Raw genomic sequence first — 19,955 nt, forward strand, 5'->3', positions numbered from 1 at the left:
AAGCAGACCTAGTTGGGCTGGTTTCAACACCCCAAACAACCCGCCTTCCCTCTGTGTGCGCACACATACACGTGTGTGCTTCTCCAGCTGTGAACTCTTCACATCCAGTCTGCCTGGGCTCTGAATTCCAGTCCATGTCTCTGTCTCCGTCTCTGTGTGCGACACACACACACACACACACACACACACCACCTGCCCCTCCCCCAACTTCACCTCCAATCCATCTCAGCTTCAACTTCCAGTCCCCCCAACATGACCCCACCCCCAGACAAGTCACCTGTGGGCTTCCAGGCTCCAAGCATATGTGAACATGGATGCCAGGTCTCCTCCCTGCTTCCCCCTACCCACCTGGGCTCCAGATGCTTCTCCCTGAGGTGGGGGCTGGGAGCTGAGGCAGAAACCGCCCTGTCCCACCCACCCATCCCAGGAAGACAGACACAGAATGCAAATACCACAACACTGGAAAAATAAAAACAAAAAAAATGCCAGTTTAATGCAGAATTTCTCCCCCAAACTCCCCAGGCCTTCAGCTCCCTGCCACCTCACACTCCCAGCTAGAACTGGGGCAGGGGCAGGGCTAAGGGAGAGACAACAGGCACAAGTATTTACAATGTTATATACATAGCCAGGAGTTTGCACATCCAAAATCAGCTTGAAACTCACATTTCTACACTCTCTCCTCCCAAAGGAGACCCTCCCCCACCCCACCCCAACCCCTCCACAATGTCTTTCCTGCCAAGTGGGGGGTGAAGGGGACTCCAGACCCCGGTCCAGGGGCCAGGTGTCCTGGCCCGTATGTGCCCCCACCCCCCCAGCCATGTCTGTGCAGGGATGGGAGGGGTTGCTGTCTCCCCAGGGGGTCGGGGGATCCAGAGGCAGAGCAGCAGCCAGATCTCCTCTTGGAGATCCTTGGCCAGCCAGAGGCCCGCGGGGTGGGTGCTGCAGCCCCTCAACCCCTGCCAGCAGGGCCCCTTCCAGCAGGACTCCGACCGATGGGATCGAAAGAATTTTAAGTTAAAAAATATAAAAATCACATTTTCTCCCGTCGACCCCACATCCAAATCCTTCTTTGCCCAGATGCCTGGCTCTGAGAGGACAGAAGTCAGGGTGCCCAGACTCCCGGGGAATTCGAGGATCCACATGCCTTCCAGTCCTGGGCACAATCATTCCTGCCTCCTCTCTGCACTGGGCCCCGGGGTGACCCCAGCAGATGTGAAGATCTGAGGGGGCCAGCCACCCCCAGCCTGGGCCTAGCTCAGAAATGGTGCCGGCCTCTCCAGGCACTCATGTAACCAGTGCAGCCCAGGCCACAGAATGCCAGGAAGAGGGGGCGCAGCATAACAAAACTCTGGCCCTCGGTCTCTTGTGGACCCTGTGCATCCTGCCCCTCACCCAGAGTTCTGGGGGCTGGGGCAGCCCGGAGAAACACCTTTGGTCCCAAGCCTTCCGCCACATCAAACTGCTGCCAACAAAGATCCAAAATGGCCTCCGGGCTGATGCTTCCACATGGGCTCTGTCAGAGCTGGGGATCCCTGGCCGAGCACGCCAGTGACCAAGCACAGCAGCTATTTCAGTCGGGGGTGGGGGGAAGGTGGGAAAAGGGCGGGGGGGTGGGCTGGGGCAGGGGGTGGGCTTCGGCAGGGGACATGGGTCACTTGCTCTCTGGAGCTGCTGCTCCACTCCCAGAGGGCAGTGCGTGTGGAGGAGGAAGAAGAAGAGGAGGAGGAGAAGAGCAGAAAGAAAAAGTCCTATACGCCTGTTTTCTCCTTAATCCAATCCCGCAACAGGGGCACCCGCGTATAGACGCCCGGCTTGTCTCGCCTGGCACAGCCCTCGCCCCAGCTCACCACGCCAGCCAGGAACATCCGCCCGTTGTCTTCCATGCTGGATAGCGGGCCGCCCGAGTCACCCTGCGGGCACAGTACTGCCAGGCTGAGACCCTCGCTCCCTTGCCCCACTACCCGCGTCACACTGTGGGTACACCATCAGCTGGATACCCACGCTCCCACCCCTTCCACCCTGCAGGCACAGCAGCACCGACCTGAGACCCCCCCCTCAACTCTACTTTCCCTTCCTCCCTCCTACCACAACCTCCCATGCCCCCACCCACCCTCCTACCTGCCATGGCTAGGCTGGCCTCCCCCGGCCCAAGGCATACCTGGCAGGCATCCACACCCCCGTTGAGGAAGCCCACGCACACCATGCGTGGGGTGATCTGCTGGGGCAGCAAGCGGTGGCAGGTCGTTTGGTTGATGACCCGGATCTCTCCCTTCTGCAGGACCACAGCTCCAGTCCCTGTGTGCAAGATGGGCAGGCAGGACCTGTCTCGGCTGCTCTTCCCACAACGGCCCCCGCCCCCCAGGATGCTAGCAAGGGGGCAGAGGAGGGTCCTGCCTCCTGCCGACAGCCCTGGAGGAAGGGTTAGCTCAGCCAGGTCCTTAACAGGGACCCTAGGGGTGGGAGGACGCTCCCCCTAGCCAGGGCGCACCAGCCCAATGCCCGCCACACGGCGTGGTCACAGGGCCCCCGGCTCTCACCTCCTTCTGCGGTGAGGCCCCAGCCCGTGACCCAGATGGCCTTGCCCGGGGGGAGGCTGTGGGTGGCATCAGGCAGACAGATGGGGCGCACCCAGTTGCTGTAGGTGACCGGCTGGTCCAGCTCCAGCACAGCAATGTCATGGTCGAAAGTGAAGTCGTTAAAGAGCCGGTGGCTGATGACACTCTTCACCTTGCGCTCCTGGACCGTGGAGGCCTGCCGCTGGCTCTGGTCGTGCAGCCCCAGGTAGGCCGTCCACACCCTGGGGTCTGAGTACCTGGGGACGATGGGACCATGAGAGCAGCCAAGGACTCCTGGGACTCTCCCCGGCCCTGGACGACCCTGCTTCATCAGACCGACCCGAAGCCCCCGGAGAGCGCAGCCTGGGAGCACCAGCCTGGGAGTCAGTTAGCACAGTAACTGGCACATAGTAAGTGTTTATACATGATTTTTAAAAAAAAACCCTCCTCTGAGCTCCCCAGGGGGCCCCCACTTCTCTGTTGCACCCCCCTATGCCCCCAGGATCAATCAGTCAATCAATGGTTTCTACAAACCCCCTACTGTTGCAGATGGATCAATCACTAGTACTTAGTGAGAGCTTACTGTGTGCCAAGCGTAGTACCGAGCGCTTGGTGGAGGACGATGCCACAGTTAGTTATAACACTAATAATGGTATTTGTTAAGCGCTTACTATGTGCCAAGCACTGTTCTAAACACTGGGGAAGATACAAGGTGGGGCTCACAGTCTTAATCTCCACAGCTGGCATGGGGCGGAGCCTGAATTAGAACTCAGGTCCTCTGACTCCCAAGCCCAGGCCCAAGCCCACTGATCTTTGCTGTTCCTATTCATACCAAAAATCCTCCCTACTGCACCGAAGTTTTCTCCGGCTCTGCTCCCTGTGTGGAAATACTTTGATCCCGTCACTCTCCCCCATTATGGCTTTAATTCTATTTGTTCTGACAACTTTGACACCTGTCTACATGTTTTGTTTTGTTGTCTGTCTCCCCCTTCTAGACTGTGAGCCCACTGTTGGGTAGGGACCATCTCTATATGTTGCCAACTTGTACTTCCCAAGTGCTTAGTTAGTACAGCGTTCTGCACACAGTAAGCGCTCAATAAATACGACAATGAATGAATGAATTAGACTGAGTGTTTTGAGGGGAGGAAACACATGCCTGGCTTCTGATGTCCTCTCAGTCGTCAGTTGACCATATTTATCGTGTGCTGATTGGGTGCAGAGCACTGTACTAAGCACTTGGGAGAGTAAAATATAGTAATAAATAGACACATTCGCTGCTCATGATGAGCTTACAGTCCCAACCTCAGGAAACGACCCTGATGGTGAAGAGCTTGGGCCCAAGCCAGGGTGGCCATATGGACAGATGGATGAACGGCCTGCTCCTAAAGCCCAGAACCCGGGAGGATCTCTACCAGCCAGCCCAGCCCTCCCCCAACCCCCGAGGGGCCCCGGTGTCTGGACCGCCACCCACCTCATGTTGTTCCTCATGTCGTCCACGAAGCAGTGGGCGGCGGAGACCAGCCAGTTGGGGGAGATGAGTGAGGCCCCGCAGAGGTGGCCCTGGCCCTGGGCGTGCAGGCTCACCTGCCACGGCCACTCCCCAACGTCCGAGTTCTGGCCCCCCACGATCCGGGACTGCTTGTTGAAGGATCGGGTCCCACATTCTGCCGGGGTGGGGAGGATGACGAGGGGTCCAGGTGAGCCCCCCAGGGAAGAACATCCTCCACCTCCCCGGCCAGAGTCACCCCATCCGAGCCTCCCGGCCCCTCACCGCACTGCTCCTCGTCTGAGCCATCGCTGCAGTCCCGCATTCCGTCACACTCTGGGTTCGCCTTGCTCACACAGACACCGCTGCGACACTTGTAGCTGTTCTGGGGGCAGCTGGCCGCCCCTGCTAGCCGGCGAAGGGGAGGGAAGAAAGGGTCAGGGGAAACCGGGGTCCGCGGAGGTCAATGGCCGAAGGCCCCCGGGAGATTCCGGTGGCCTCACCAGCCCCCCGGCCCAACATGGCTCTGGCCCTCTAGGAATCCGGTAGGTCCAAGTCGGGCCTGGCCGTGTCTGGGTCGAGCCACCGTTTGGAAGTGGGCTTGGACTTGGACAGAGTGGCTGGGGTCACCGGTGGGGTTAAGGGTCGGATTCCCGCCCACGGTCCCTACCCAAACCCGGTCCCCGGCCCCGGCCTCACCACCATCGCCACAGTCTGCCTCGTCGCTGCCGTCCGCGCAGTCCCTGAGGTGGTCGCACTTCTTGCTCTCGGGGATGCACTTCCCGTCGCGGCATTTGAAGGTCTGACCCGAGCAACCTGGGGGCCGGCCCAGCCTCAGCCACAGGCCGGGCGACACATGCAGAATGGGGAGGGCAAGTACAGAGGGGAGGGGACCACCCTGGGCGGGAGTTTGGAGGGTCTCAGCCTCCTTGTTCCCCACCCAAGCCAGCAAAACTCCCAGGGTCTGGGGTCTCATCTAGGCAGGGTGTCCTGGGGACCCCTCGCTCCCCCAGTCCTGGGCAGGACACCCCTGATCTCTGACGGGTCCCCGGGACGACCTCAGAGCTCGGATGGGGCGGGGGCAGATGGAGTGGGCCTAGGCACTGACCGCACTGCAGCTCATCACTGTTGTCCCCACAGTCATTAACCGTGTCGCACACCCAGAAGAGCGGCTTGCAGAACTTATTTTGGCAGGTGAACTGGTGGGTGGCATTGCACACTGCAGCGGGAAAAGGAGGAAGGGAGGGAAGAAGTGAAATAATGAGTCTGGGCTTGGGAGTCAGAAGACGTGGGTTCTAATCCCGGCTCCGCCACTTGTCTGCTGTGTGACCTTGGACAAGTCACTTAACTTCTCTGTGCCTCAGTTACCTCATCTGCAAAATGGGGATTAAAAGTGTGAGCTCCACGAGGGACAACCTGATTACCTTGTATCAACCCCAGCGCTTAGAACACTGCTTGGCACATAGTAAGCATTTAACAAATACCATTATTATTATTATTATTATTAAATAGGAAGGGAGGTAGGGAGTGAAAAAGGGAGGGAGGGAGAAAGGGAAGGAAGGAGGAAGAGAGGAAGGGAGGGAGAAAGGAAGGGATGGAAAGAAGTGAAGAAGGGAGGGAAGGGAAGAAGGGAGAAAGGGAGGAAAAGAGGGAGGGAGGGCATGAGGGTTTGGCTAGGAGGGGAGGGACCTGGGTTCACTTAGGGACTCAGCTTCCTCACCCAGGAAATGGGGCTGCTGCCCTTGGCCCTGGGCCAGCCACCTGGGGACGGTTCTTCCCACCTCCCTCAGGCCAGGGCTGGGTGAGATAGGGCAGAGGTCACCCAACCACTGAGGGGACAAACCCCCATGGGGGCAGCAGGCCGGGGCTCTGCCCTGGGAGGGTCGGTCCGGAGGCTCACCACAATCCAGCTCGTCGCTAAAGTCCGTGCAGTCGGCCCAGCCGTCGCAGCGCAGCTCGCTCTTGATGCAGCGGCCAGTGTTGCAGGTGAACATGCCAGGGCAGGCTGTGGGGGAGGCCGCATCCACAGTCACAGTGACCATGGCAACCCCACCCTCCCTCCTAGTCCCCAACCCTGGCATCCTCCTAAGTCACCCAAGGCATTCCAAGGGCAATCACCGATACCCCTAGCCTCCGGGCAAGTCCCATGCTGGGGCAGCCAATGTGGAGGGCAGATGGTCAGTATAAGGGGGTAAGCAGGGCTGCATTCCAAACCTTAGAGCCCCTCCCCCCCCCCACAAATGAAACCTCCAAACCCTATGCTTCCCTCCTTCTGCCCACCCATGCCCACCACCACAAGAAGGGAGTCCAACTGCCCGCCCCCAGCCCAAGACATCGGGGCTGGTCTGGGGTCCCCCCTGGCCTGGAAGCTGAGCCCGGCCAGGTTCTGGACACTCACGGTCACTGGAGTCGTAGGACAGGTACTCGGCCAAGAAGCCACTGTCGGTGTAGGATGCATCTGAGTGGAAGCGGACGGTCATCTTGTTGCTTTTGCTGGCCACCACGAACGGGGGCTTCTCCCCACAGTACCTGGGGGATGGGGAGAGGGGAAAGGAAGAGGGCCGTGGGGCCAGGAGCCTGGGTCCCAATGAGCCTCTTTGCCCACCTCTAAAGACAAGTCCCATGTGCTGTGGCGACTCACAGTGGATGTTTCAGCCTTCCCTCCTGAAGCAGGGCATCCCCCTCCTCCCGCCCCAAGGCAGAGGGTGGCAGGGGGCCTGAGGCCCCCCTCAGTGGGAAGGGGACTCCTTTCCTCCCTCTCAACAGCCCAGCGGGGCCCTGCCCTGCCTCCCTACACCCTGGCCCTCAATCAATGATGGTGTTTATTGAGTGCTTCCTGTGGGCAGAGCACAGGGCCAAGCACTTGGGAGAGTCCAACAGAGTGAGCAGACAGGAAGAAGAGAAGGTCCCGGGCTGGTAGGGGAGGAGGAAGACGAGCTGCTCACTTCTCCCCATTGATCTCCACGTAGTCTTTGGAGCAGGAGCCGAGGGTCATGTGGGGCTCCAGCAAGTAGAACGTTTTGAAACGCACCTTGACGTTGTTGCCGCTGGGCACCTGCAGGGGGTGAAGCCGCTGAGTGCCAGGACCCAGGGGTTGGGGGCGGGGGAGGAGGGGCAGGAACGATGATCCCACCCCCACGGGGGAGCTCAGCTCGGGCGAGTGACGGGCAACGGCTGAGCTCCTCTTCCCTTCCACCCTCCGCCCAGTCATCCTCTCCAGCCTGGCCCTCCACTGTCAACAGAGGACAGCCGGGGGAAGGGACCGCCCGGCTCGTCTTTGAGGGTTCATTCCCCCAAACCGGACAGGACGGGACCACCCAACCCGGGCCCACCCTCGCGGCCACCCCCCGGAGCCGTCCCACCTCTATGTTCCAGAGGCAGTCGATGTTGGGCGGGTAGTGGCCTGGGTAGTAAGGGCTACTGAAGGTCCCTGCCACCTCGGTCAGAGCCCCGCCACACACTACGAGGAAGAGAACGGCGGTTAGCGGGGCAGAATTGAGGGAGGACCGAGGCTCATTCCCACGGAAGCCGTCTCCAGCCACGACTCCCCAAGGCTACCCGGGCCCCAGCCGAGGCCCGTCCGAGCGCCAGACTGGAGCAAGAGTCAGGGTGCCCTCTGCCTCCCACGCCTCCCAGCCAGGGGCCTCCCTTACTGCTCATCTTGGGCAGCTGGAAGAATTGGGCAGCAAAGCCGGGGTGTCGGAGCGGGGTGTTGGTGATCAGAGTGACAAGCAGGACGTTCTGGGAGGACAGGAAGGTCAGGTTGTAGGACGGGGGGTAGGTGCCGCACAGCCTGCAGAAGGCGAAGGAGGCGGGAGACGGGTGGGTGAGGTCGGGGGGCGCTCCCCCATCCACGCACATCCCCAGATCCTGGACCTTCCCTCCTCCTTAAGGCTCCCCGCCCCGAGCCAAGCCACTTACTCCACCACAGCCCGTGGCTCCAAGGGGCTCAAGGAGTCGTACACCTTGACCTGGTCGCTCTCCCTCTCGTCGCAGGGCGCCACGTCGAAGCTCCGGAAGGTGAGGCTCAGCACCTGGTCGGCGTCCCCCCGCAGCACCCACTGGCAGCGGGCACGGTTCGGGTATGGGCTGTCGGGGAAGCCCGGGGTGGTGAAGTGGGTCACCTCGCCCACCTTGGTGTGCAGGGCAAAGCTGCAGCTTTCTGGCCAAGAGAGGAAGGTGGCAGTTCAGTGGTCAGATTGGGGTCCGGGAGACTGTGCCAAACTGGGACCTGGTGCAGGGGGAGTGAGGGGGGCCACCAACTAGCCCAGCTGCAGGGCACGATGGGCAGAGTTGGGGAGGGGGCACCAGCCACAACTGGACTGTCCTGAGACACCAGGAGCCAGGGAAGGAGGGGGAAGGAGAAGTACTTACTATCCAGGGAAGTCTGGGCTGTCCTGGGGTCAACAGCTAAGGGGTGGGGTGTGAGAGAGAGAGAGAGAGACAGAGACATACACACATAATGAGTAAGAGACCAGACACTGTGAGTGTCACATTCTATTTCTGCTTCCCCAGTTACCCAGGAGAGGGCACCCGGGGCCCAAGAACAGAGTTCAGATGATGATTCCACCACTAGGACATCAGTCAATTGCACTTCTATGCCTCAGTTTCCCTCTTTAAGTTGCCCCCCCCCACCCATCACCCAGTAGGGCAGACACCTTCTCGTTCCACCCAACCAAGCTCCCCTCTCCGGTCTGGGGCCCAACTCCCACAGCCTTCTCCCCGGCCCAGTCCCGGGACTCACGGTAGGCCACAAAGGAGCCCACGCTGAGGGTCGGCAGGGCCCGGGATTTTGGGGGGATGTTGAAGATTCGCTCTCCCATCAGGGCCCATTGGGCATCTTTCACCTTGTGCTGGGGGATGCTGAACTCGGACCAGTAGTAAGCTATGACGCTGCCCTCACTGTGGGGAGAAACGGGAGGGGAGAGGGAGGGTGAGTGGGCAGCAGGGGTGTGGATGGTGGCGGTGTGGTGAGGTCTTGATTTAGGCCGCCCCCAGCCTTCAGCTCACTCCCCAAATTAGGTCCTGACCTCTTCCTCAGATCCTTTCCATCCTCTCCCAACGAGAGGCACCCTGTAGCCTGTATTCCTCCTCCTCCTCCTCCTCACACTCTGGGGGATTCCTTGCCCCTCCCTTCGGCCCCTCCATCCCCTCCTCTCGACACCCCCACCATGGCTCCCCACATTGTCCAGCAGCATCAACAGGGCCACACCAGGTTGTAGGTAGAGAGTTGAAGTCCCCCTTCCCCTGATCTGGTGGGTCGTTCCCTAAGGCCTCCCCCCGCACCTCCCCCCAGTCCCAGCCGGGCCCACCCGAGCACTGACCTGAAGGCCGTCACCACGGATGTCTTGTGATAGGGGCCGAGAGCTGGGATGCTACCGTACAATGCTGCCAGCTGCCCGGGGAGAGACACCAAGAGAGGAGATTCACCCCGGCCCCCACCCACTGCCCCTCCATTCATTCATTCATCATATTTATTGAGCGCTTGCTGTATGCATAGCACTGTACTAAGCACTAACAATAAACAGACGCACTCCCTGCCCACAACAAATTTACAGTCCAGAGACAGAGAACTCCCATTCTCCTGCCCCAGCCCATCCCCCCGACCTCACTGCCCCGGCCCCATCCTCTGGCCTCAGCCTGTACCCCCACCTCCCTGTCCCGGACCGATCGTCCAGCCCCTTCCAGTCCTCCCCACACCACTCTGGCCCCATCTCTGGTCCCAGCAGGTCCTCCCCAAACCCCCACCACCAAAGAGCTCTTCTCGAGCTGGCTTCTCCAGGGAGGCTGGGGTCAAGGGGAAGGGCTGGGCAGCCATGCCCACATACCGTGTCCTTGACCTTTCCAGCCAGCTCGGCGAACTCCGAGGAGTTGGAGTTCTCATAGGCGTCCACAAACTGCCTGTTTGTGATCCTTAAGTAGCCGTTATAAATCTTCTGAACCTTTGCGTTCCAGTCTGGGGAGGCCAGGAAGAAGTGTTGAGGGGCGGGGTGGGTGGGGTCAGAGAGGACACTCTAGCTGGGAGTGGTGGTGGAGGGGGGCAGAGAATGACAGGCCCCCCCCCCCGCCTCGGTGCCCCCTGAGAACCACCCAGGCCCTGAATGAGGCAGAAATGACAGTGCCCCTGTAAGCTCCTCGGACTTGTCAGCTCCTGGTGGGCAGGGATCGTGTCTACCATATGAGTTGTATTATACTCTCCCAAGTGTTTAGTACAGTGCTCTGCACACAGTAAGTTCTCTACAAACACTACTGATGGACTGATTTTTTTTTAATGGTATTGTTAAGTACTTACTCTGTGCCAGGCACAATATTAAGCACTGGGGTAGATACAAGCTAATCAGGTTTAACACAGTCCACATTCCACAGAAAAAGCTCTGTCTTAAACCCCATTTTACAAGATGAGGTAACTGAGGCACAGAGAAATTAAGTGACTTGTCCAAGGTCACACAGCAGACAAGTGGCAAAGCCGGGATTAGGACCCAGGTCCTCTAACCCCTAGGGCCGTGCTCTTTATTTATTTTATTGTAGTCCCCCAAGAGCTTAGTATGATGCTTTGCACACAGTAAGCATGCAATAAATACAACTGACTGACTTTCCACCAGGCCACGCAAGAGCTCCCACCTTCAGCCCATGCCCACCCACCCTCCGACCAATCGATCATAATGAAGCCCACAATAAGCTTCCAGTCGAGATGACACCCAGGAAGAAGGCCGGCCCATCCAGAGGAGCCCCAGCCAGGCCCGGGGATACACAGGAGCCAGGAGGCCGGCACCCAGAGGGTCAGCTGCTCCCCTCATCCCAGTCTGGGGGAACCCCATCCCCATTTTTTCCTACTTGTAAATCCTCTGGGGGTCTGCCTGTCTCCCCTGCTAAACTGTAAGCTCTTTGAGGGCAGGGATTGCGTCTACCAAGGCTACTGGACTCTTTCACCCAAGGAGTTTGCATTGAGGTGGCACATGCCCCCGGTGCCCATTACCATGAAAACAAAAATGCCTTTCCAGTAAGAGGGAAACTGAGGCAGAGTGAGCTTCTTCTTCCCACCTGGGGCCACCAAGGTCTCCAGACCAATCAGGACTTTCCCAGGAGCGAGGTGGCTGCTGTCCCCTCCAACTTCCCGCCAACAATTAATGAACCGCTGACCCTTTCCCCAACCTTTGAGCTCAGACCCTTTCCCCAACCTTTGAGCTCAGAAGGCCACGCAGGTTTTCCACCATACACCACCAGCCGCTGCCACACCCGCCTCCCGCTCTCCATGCCCGCCACCCATGCCCGCCCCCCAGGGGCCGGGAGCCGGTGCCCACCCAATCCTCTGTCTACTCACACTGGAAGTGCCACACCATGAAGCCCACAATGAGGGAGAGGAGCAGGGCGCTAATCACAATAACCAACAGCACCACGCACCGCTTCGGGCCCCTTTTCTCCATCTTCTTGCCATTGTTGACAGGGAGGAACTCCACGATCTCCTCCGAGCCATTCATGATCTGTAGGGGGTGATGGTGGCAACCCCACTCAGAAGGGCCTACCCAGCCCCAGACACTCACACACTGCCCCCCAGGCCCAGGTCTGGGACCCGGGGACAGGGAGCGGGTCGGACGGAGAAGGTCTTCCCAGAATCCACTCAACCATCCAGCCAACCCAGAAGGAGGAGAGCCCCACCCCATCCAGTTGGCCTATGAACCGATCATATGAGAGCCCCACCCCATCCAGTTGGCCTATGAACCTATCATATGAGCAGCACCGTGATGTGCATATAGCTATAATTCTATTTGTTCTGACGATTTTGACACCTTTCTACGTTTTATTGTCTCTCTCCCCATTCTAAACTGTGAGCCAGTTGTTGGGTAGGGACCGTCTCTATATGTTGCCGACTTGTACTTTCCAAGCGCTTAGTACAGTGCTCTGCACACAGTAAGCGCTCAATAAATACGACTGAATGAATGAATAAATGCATTAATCCTTCCTGTGCCTTTCCCGGGGATCTCAAAACACAATGGAAGCTTCCGCCCCCCCCCCCCACCCCCCCCCCCCCCGGCTGGAGTGGGGAGAATGTAGGCTGCAGATGCAGAGGCCCAGGGATCCAGACACGGTCCGGTCCATCCCTAGCGGGCCTTGGGGAATCCAGGACTCCAGGTACCCAGCTCCCACTCTAGCCAGAGTCTTTGCATGCCCCCTGGGCCCTCCCTGTGGTGAGAAAGGAGAGAGGTGCAGGGGTCAGGGGAGGGTGGCAGCAACTCTCAGGGCAAAGGGAGTTGTTGAGTGCATGTAGGTCTGAGGACTTGCAGCGGGATGGTCCCTGCCAGAGAGGCAGCTTTAGGGCAATGAAGGCCCCTCATGGGAGGCTGCTCAGAGCGAAGGAGGGGAAGGGGGAAGAAGAGGGAGAGGAGGAATTTGTGGTGGGGGGGGGAGGGGGGGGAGGAGGCGGCGACAATGTGGGGCCCACCCAGGAACTCGTGTCAGCCATCTTCCCTCTGAGGCGATGGGGCTGCTCTTCCATCCCCACCACACCTCCTCGCCAGGCACATTCCAGTGGGCAGAGACCCCTGGCCCGAGCCCTCCTTCCCAGGAACATGGCAGGCTCTCGCCCCTGCTGGGGCCAGGTTGGAAGCCAGAACCAGAGCAGGGAGTTTTTCCTTCCCTCCCCAGCTCCCCAACCCATCGGTCCCACTCCCTTAGGAGTTGGGGAGAGATGCAATTGCTGGGAGACCCCTGCCCTCAGCCCCACCCCCCAGGCCCCAGCCACCCCTGTCCTGCTTTACTCTGGGGCTGCCCAAGCATGAAGGGCTGTTTAATGGATAACCAGCCTCCCTTCTGGCCTTCTGCTCCCACCCTCCTCTCCTCAGTCCCCCCAGCCCCATCAGGCGGCCCAGGGGACCACAACAGGGACCAGCTTCCAAGAGGAGATATCGCCTTGGCCTCAGATCTGGGGATCCTGCAGGACCGGGAGATCGGCCCCACCGGAGCGCGGAGTCAGCCTCTGCAACCCCCAGATGCAGGTAATCCCCGAGGTCTCCAGGCCGGGACCCTCGGAGCCCCTTGGCATACCGCCGGACAAACCACCTCCAACCGGCACCATCTGAGCAGCTGTTGTGACCAGGGCATTGCCCCCACCCCTACTTCCCAGCAGGTGAGAAGAGGCAGGGTCTCTGTTTTCAGGGCCCCAGATCTCCCGGGGACCCTTACCCTTTCGGGGCAATACTAGGGTCCCCGACTCTGGTGTCTAGCCATGGTCTTCCCCATCAGCTGTCTGGTAATGATGAAGGAGGAGAAAAGGAGATCCAAGCCCCCTCCCCACCAACGTCTGCCAGTGCAGGAGACCACCCAGAACACAGGATGCAAGTTAGAGAGTGGCCAAGGTGAGGTGCAGTGGGAAAGGCTAACTTCCTATCACCCCGAAAAAACCTTGAGCATGGGCAACCCGCACCAGGAAATCCGGCCAGGGTGCACCGCAGGGAGGTACCAGGACAGCTGTGCCTACCGACTCCACTGTCGCCAGCTGTGCCAACCGACTGTCATCCACCAGCTGTGTCTACCGACTGTCGTCGCTGGTTGCACCTATCGACTCCGTCGTCACTAGTTGCATCTACCGACTCTATTGTATCATATTCTCCCAAGCACTTAGTACAGTGCTCTGCACATAGTAAGCCCTCAATAAATACCATTGATGACAGTGAATCACAGAAGGAAGGTGAGTCCAAACCATCCTGTGTATTTATAGGATTCAGACTTGCAGTACTTTCACCTCAGGCTGCTTATAAAGATGATGCAATTAAAAAAAAATCAAGGAAGTAAAGGTCTTCCCCTAGCTTGTCCACTAGTCCCACCCACCCTCCCTGATTGTCAGGCCACACCACAGAGCAGTAATCAGTGGTGCTTATTGAGCAGAGTTGGTAGACACGCTCCTTGCCCACTGGGGGCAAGCAGTCCGCTCACCCACTGGGCATTCCAGATAGGGAATCCATGGCGGGGCAATCGGCCGGGGCAAACTGGATGACCGGGCCACTCCGGAGACACCAGAGTGTGTGGTTCAGCAAAACCGAAACCCAGGACAACCAGAACCCCAGCGTGGACAGCCACGGGACGGGCTTGCCCCCAGGCAACCTGCACATTCAGACAGCCGGCACATTCCATCGACAGGCCTGCCGTTTCCTCCTCCTCCCTCCTGAAAGGCAGAGTGGCCTAGTGGAAAGAGCCTGGGCCTGGAAGTCACAGGACCTGGGTTCTAATTCCAGCTCCTCCATTTGTCTGTTGCGTGACCTTGGGCGAGCCACTTTGCTTATCTGTGGCTCAGTTGTCCTCACCTGTACAATGGGGATTCAATTTTCCCTCCCTTTTGGACTTTGAGCAGCATGTGTTTATTCAAATTAATATCTGTCTCCTCTTCTAGACTGTGAGCTCACAGTGGGCAGGGAAGGTGTCTGTTGGTTGTTATATTGTACTCTCCCAAGAGCATAATAGAGTGCTTTGGACACAATGAGTGCTCAATAAATACGATTAAATGAATGAATGTGTCCAACCTGATTATACTGTATCGCCCCCAATGCTTAATACAGTGCTCAGCACAAAGTGCTCAGCACAAAGTTATTAAGAAATACCACTATTATTACCCTGCTCCCTCTTTCTGTAATTGGTGTCTGTCTCCCCAGCTAGACCGAATATTTCTTCAGGGCAGAAGTGTCTTGAAACGCTTAAGCTCCCAAGAGCTTTGTACAGTGCTTTGCATTTTCTAAGTCCGCAGTAAATGCCAAAAACAAATTTACTGACTGACCAATGAAAGCTTAACAGGCACACAAAGGGACGGAGCATCTTTCCCAAGGAACAGACTGAAGAGGTCAAGCTTTTTAAGCAGGAGAGAGGGAGACCAGGTCTTAAGTTTACAAACTTCCAAAGTGTGTGGACGGGGAAACAGTATCGCTCTTCCCCAAATCCCCACGGCATCTCGGGGGGTAGTGGGGAATCAGAGCAAGAAGTACTTCAGAAGCAAGAAGAAACACTTCTTCCAGTGGGAAGCCAAGCCATGGATTCAGCTCCCACAGGAAGCCATGTGACCAAAAACATCAATAATTCAATAGATGCTTGGACAAAAAAAAAATCAAGACAGAGATCTGGTCTGTAAGATCCTTCATTCATTCAATCATTTATTGCGGACAGGTATTTACTGTCCCTTGCAGACAGAGATCATGTCTATCAATGCTATTGTATCATACTCTTCCAAGTGCTTAATACATTGTTCTGCACACAGTAAGCACTTAATAAATAACGCTGACTGATGAATCACAGGATGACCAGAACAGACAATCACATGGTTCCTCCAAGCATCCTACTGCCACTGTTGGAAAACAGAAAACTGGACACTTTCAAACTTTTTTTTAATGGTATTTGTTAAGTGCTTATTATGTGCCAGACACTGTACAAAGTGCTGGGGCGGATATAAGCTAATCAGATCGGACACACAGTCCATGTTCCACATGGGGCTCACAGCCTTAATTCCCATTTTACAGATGAGGTAAATGAGGCACAGAAAAGTGAAGTGACTTACCCAAGGTCACACATCAGACAAATGGCAGAGCTGGGATTAGAACCCAGGTCCTTCCAACTTCCACGCCCAGGTTCTATCCATTAGACCACTCTGCTTATTTTATAAAAAGCTTTAATTTTCAAAGTGCTCTCAAATTAGTTATCTCATTTTTGCCCTCACCACCATCCCTGAGAGGTAGGGAAAGGCAGTTATTATCATCCCCATTTTCCAGCTGAGGAAGCAAGGACCCAGAAAGGTTAAGTGACTCACCCCAGGTCACCCAGCAAGTCAGTGGCAGACCTGGGTCTTGAACCCGAGTCTTCCAACTCTCTTTCCACCGCATCACGTTTAGCAACCCTGTTTACTAACTTCTGTTCTTCTGACCATCGCTTCAGACCCACCACAGGGGAGAGGAGAGAGAGACAGCACAAGATCCTTGTCTGAAGATGATGACAGCACAAAGGAGAGTGCCTTGGGTCTGGGATGGTTGGTTGGGTGGGGCTCCATCTGGATGACCAGCCCTGGTCCCATCCAGCCAGACATCAGCCCGGGATAGAGATCACATGATAACAGCTAGCATGACGCCGGGGACTGTGGGAGAGGCCCAGAAGTGATGTCATTTGTCCTGGACACTGATGACTCAGAACAGGAAGGCAAGGGGGATGGTCCCTCTGCCAGGGCCAGTGGCACCTGATTACCTCACTCTTCCTCACCGTGTCCAACGGGCCCATTCATGGTCCCCCAAGAACGAGGACCAGATGGGATGGACATTGGACTCTGAACTCTTTGAGGGCAGGGACCGTGTCTACCAACTGCAAGGTCCTCTCCTCAAGTACTTAAGACAAGGCTCTGCACAAAGGAAGCCCTTGAGTGATTGACAGCGGCTTGGGCTAGTGGAAAGAGTCCGGGCCTGGAGTCCGAGGACCTGGGTTCTAATCCCAGTTCCGCCATTCACCTGCTGTGTAACCTTGAGCTAGTCACTTAACTTCCAGCGCTTAGAACAGTGCTTTGCACATAGTAAGCGCTTAACAAATGCCATTATTATTATTATTATTATTATTATTATTCTCTGTGCCTCAGTTCCCTCATCTGGATAAGGGGGATGCAATACCTACTCTCCCTCCTACTTAGACTGTGAGCTCCATGCAGAATCTGATTGTCTTGCATCTACCCCAGTGCTTATTTCAGTGCTTGGCATATATTAAGGGCTTCACAAATACCACAATTATCATCATTATAATTATTATTACGATTAAGTCTACAGAATTTTAGAGGCACCAGTGGCACTGTCTTCCTCCAGAGGAAATATGAGAAAGCCCCCTTGGCATAATTAACAGGATCTCCAGACAAACAATACATTCTGTCTCTCTTCAGGACTATCAACTGAGCTCTCAGAAAGCCACAGAGTTTTAAGCTCCTCTTCAGGCTTTGCCATGAATGGCCGACGACAACCTGAACGACCCATCACCATCCCTGATGAGGCAGTCCAGCAGGGCTGCTTAATATGTCCAGATTTTACTATCAATAATAATATTTGTTAAACATTGTACTGTGTGCAGAGCGCTGGGGTAGATACAAGATAATCAGATTCAACATAGTACCTGTCCTACATGGGGCTCACAGTCTATGAGGGGGAACAAGTATTGAATCCTCATTTTACAGATAAGAAAATTGAGGCACAGAGAAGTGAAGTGACTTACCCAAGGTCACATGGCAGGCAAGTGGCAGAACTGGAATTAGAAGCCAGGTTCTCTGGCTTCCAGGCCCTGAGCTCTTTCCACTAGGTCACGCTGATTGTCAACCTCTTTCATGGTATTTATTGAACACTTACCATTAAAAAATGTATGTTAAGGCCTTCCAATGTGTCAAACACTGTTCTAAGAGCTGGGGTAGATATAAGTCAATCAGGTTAGACACTGCCCCTGTCCCTCATGGGGCTCACAGTTTAAGGAGGAGGGAGAACACGTATTTAAACCCCTATTTTACAGTTTAGGAAATTGAGGCACAGAGAAGATATGTGACTAACTCAAGGTCCCGCAGAAAGCAATTGGCAGAGGCGGGATTAGAACCCAGATCCTCTGACTCCCAGGCATGGGGCTCTTTCCACTAGGCCACGCTGCTTCTCTAAGCAGAGCCCTCCTGGAGGATGCAACCAGTACCCTGGAATCTGGTGCCAGGTTAGACTGCTGGCTTAAGGGAAACTTTCGTTCATTCATTCAATTGTATTTACTGAGCGCTTACTGTGTTCGGAGCACTGTACTAAGCACTTTGAAAGTACAATATAGCAATAAAGAGAGACAATCCCTGCCCACGACGGGCTCAGTCTTCAATCGATAGCATTACCCGAGCACCTGCAAAGAGCTAGGCATCATACTAAGCCAATGGGATAGTACAGTCAAGCAAGAAGCATGCTCCCTGACTTCGGGGAGATTTCAATCACACAGAAAAGACAGATAAATATTACTGACAGATGGTGAAAGCCCGAGGGAGAACAAGTACAAAGCAGGAGGAAAGAGCTGAACAAAGAATTGTATAAACATTTAAATTGATGGAAATAGACATATGGAGTGCTGAGGATTGGGCAGGTTAGAAACATTATTAATAGCTTCTCAGGCCATCCTCCTTCCAGGTGCAATTGGCTCTAAAGGGAATTGTGCACATACACAAACACGGAAAAGAAACCACGGATTGCTCATCAGGGGCATAGACAGAGTCATACACCTGAAGATAAACAATGTTAGGTATCAGCCTGGCCTGGAGAAATCCCAGCCTATGTAGGCTTAGTGGAGAGAACCAGGGCCTGGGAGTTAGGAGTCCCAAGTTCTAATCTTGGTTCTACCACTTGCGTGCTGTGTGACCTTGAGTAAGTCACTTCACCTTGCCATGCTATCATTTCCTTATCTGTAAAATGGAGATTAAAATACTGCTTTCCTTCCCCCTTAGACTGAGAGCCCTAGGTGGGACAAGGACTCTGTTTGACCCAATTAGCTTGCACCTACCCCAGTCTAGCACAGTGGTTGAAACATAGTAAGCACTTAATAAATACCACAGTAGTTACCATCATCATCATTCGGCGATTAAGCCCTGAAGGCTGTCCCTGAAATCTGCCTCTTGGGCAGCAGCTGCCCAGAGCTACCCACCGCAGAAGTCGACAGCAGGTATGGCCTTCAACAAGTTAGCAAGGAGGGTTTCTGGCAACACAACCTCCGTCAGTAGCACCACGCTTTCAGGTTGCCATGAGCACGTGCGGGGCTGAGAGAGGTGACGATGAGGCTCGAAGGGGCTGCCTGTTGTGTGTCCCTGAGACCGGGCCCCTACTTCCTGCCGGGATTGAGAAGCAGTGGCCTCCGGACAGAGACACTGGCCAGGAAGCCTCAGAGAACCACACATGGCCAAGAAATGCCCCGTTCAACAACCTAGGGGCGACCCAGCCCCTACAAATCCCAGGACCTGGGTGGGTAGTAATGATAATAATAATGGTACTTGTTTGATTGCTTACTTGTGCCAAGCACTGCACTAAATGCCAGATAGAAACAAGTTAATCAGGATGGACACAGTCCCTGATATACACAGTGCTCACACTCTTAATCCCCATTTTACAAGTGAGGCAACTGAGGCCCAGAGAAGGTAAGTGACTTGCTCAGTCACACAGCAGACACTCCGGCCACCTGTGCTTCTGACCCCATTCCCTCTTATGAAATCTCTCACTCCGTCCCTCCTCCCCTCCTTAACTTCCATCTTCAACTCCTCACTGTCCACTGGTTCCTTCCCCTCTGACTTCAAACATGCCCACTTCTCCCCCATCGTAAAAAAACCCCTCTCTTGACCCCACCTCCCCTTCTAGTTATCGCCTTATCTCTCTCCTACCATTCCTTTCCAAACTCCTTGAACAAGTCGTCTACACCCGCTGACTCGAACTCCTCAATGCCAACTCTCTCCTCGACCCCCTCCCATCTGGCTTCCGTCCCCTACATTCCACAGAAACTGCCCTCTCAAAGGTCACCAATGACCTCCTGCTTGCCAAAACCAACGGCTCCTACTCTATCCTAATCCTCCTCGACCTCTCAGCTGCCTTCGACACTGTCGACCACCCCCTTCTCCTCAACATGCTATCCAACCTTGGCTTCACAGACTCCGTCCTCTCCTGGTTCTCCTCATTTCTCTGGCCATTCATTCTCAGTCTCTTTTGCGGGGTCCTCCTCCCCCTCCCATCCCCTTACTGTAAGGGTTCCTCAAGGGTCAGTTCTTCGTCCCCTTCTGTTCTCTATATACACTCACTCCCTTGGTGAACTCATTCGCTCCCACGGCTTCAACTATCATCTCTACGCTGATGACACCCAAATCTACATCTCTGCCCCTGCGCTCTCTCCCTCCCTTCAGGCTCGCGTCTCCTCCTGCC

At 55.9% G+C, this 19,955-nt stretch overlaps 1 protein-coding gene across 3 annotated transcripts in view; it reads right to left on the reverse strand.

Annotated features, from left to right (window-relative positions):
* Positions 1 to 1,619: 1,619 nt before the first annotated feature.
* ST14 (ST14 transmembrane serine protease matriptase) overlaps positions 1,620 to 19,955 on the reverse strand; it is a 33,248-nt gene continuing 14,912 nt past the window's right edge. Inside the window, exons 2-19 of one of the 3 annotated variants that reach the window (XM_038753942.1) lie at positions 11,363 to 11,522; positions 9,870 to 9,997; positions 9,366 to 9,436; positions 8,786 to 8,943; positions 8,416 to 8,451; positions 7,963 to 8,203; positions 7,695 to 7,834; positions 7,404 to 7,501; positions 6,987 to 7,096; positions 6,440 to 6,570; positions 5,942 to 6,046; positions 5,150 to 5,260; positions 4,741 to 4,857; positions 4,327 to 4,446; positions 4,027 to 4,219; positions 2,538 to 2,812; positions 2,159 to 2,295; positions 1,620 to 1,910 (exon numbers count right to left, since the gene is read on the reverse strand). In XM_038753942.1, the coding sequence (XP_038609870.1) occupies positions 1,749 to 1,910; positions 2,159 to 2,295; positions 2,538 to 2,812; positions 4,027 to 4,219; positions 4,327 to 4,446; positions 4,741 to 4,857; positions 5,150 to 5,260; positions 5,942 to 6,046; positions 6,440 to 6,570; positions 6,987 to 7,096; positions 7,404 to 7,501; positions 7,695 to 7,834; positions 7,963 to 8,203; positions 8,416 to 8,451; positions 8,786 to 8,943; positions 9,366 to 9,436; positions 9,870 to 9,997; positions 11,363 to 11,522 (2,493 nt within the window). In that variant the 3' untranslated portion in view covers positions 1,620 to 1,748. Of the gene's footprint in view, positions 1,911 to 2,158; positions 2,296 to 2,537; positions 2,813 to 4,026; positions 4,220 to 4,326; positions 4,450 to 4,740; positions 4,858 to 5,149; positions 5,261 to 5,941; positions 6,047 to 6,439; positions 6,571 to 6,986; positions 7,097 to 7,403; positions 7,502 to 7,694; positions 7,835 to 7,962; positions 8,204 to 8,415; positions 8,452 to 8,785; positions 8,944 to 9,365; positions 9,437 to 9,869; positions 9,998 to 11,362; positions 11,523 to 19,955 lie in introns of those variants that run through there. The other 2 variants (XM_038753941.1, XM_038753943.1) reach the window with 2 other exon arrangements.

The sequence above is a fragment of the Tachyglossus aculeatus genome, chromosome 11 (genome assembly GCF_015852505.1).
Source record: "Tachyglossus aculeatus isolate mTacAcu1 chromosome 11, mTacAcu1.pri, whole genome shotgun sequence".
In the NCBI taxonomy this organism is placed as follows: Eukaryota; Metazoa; Chordata; class Mammalia; order Monotremata; family Tachyglossidae; genus Tachyglossus; species Tachyglossus aculeatus.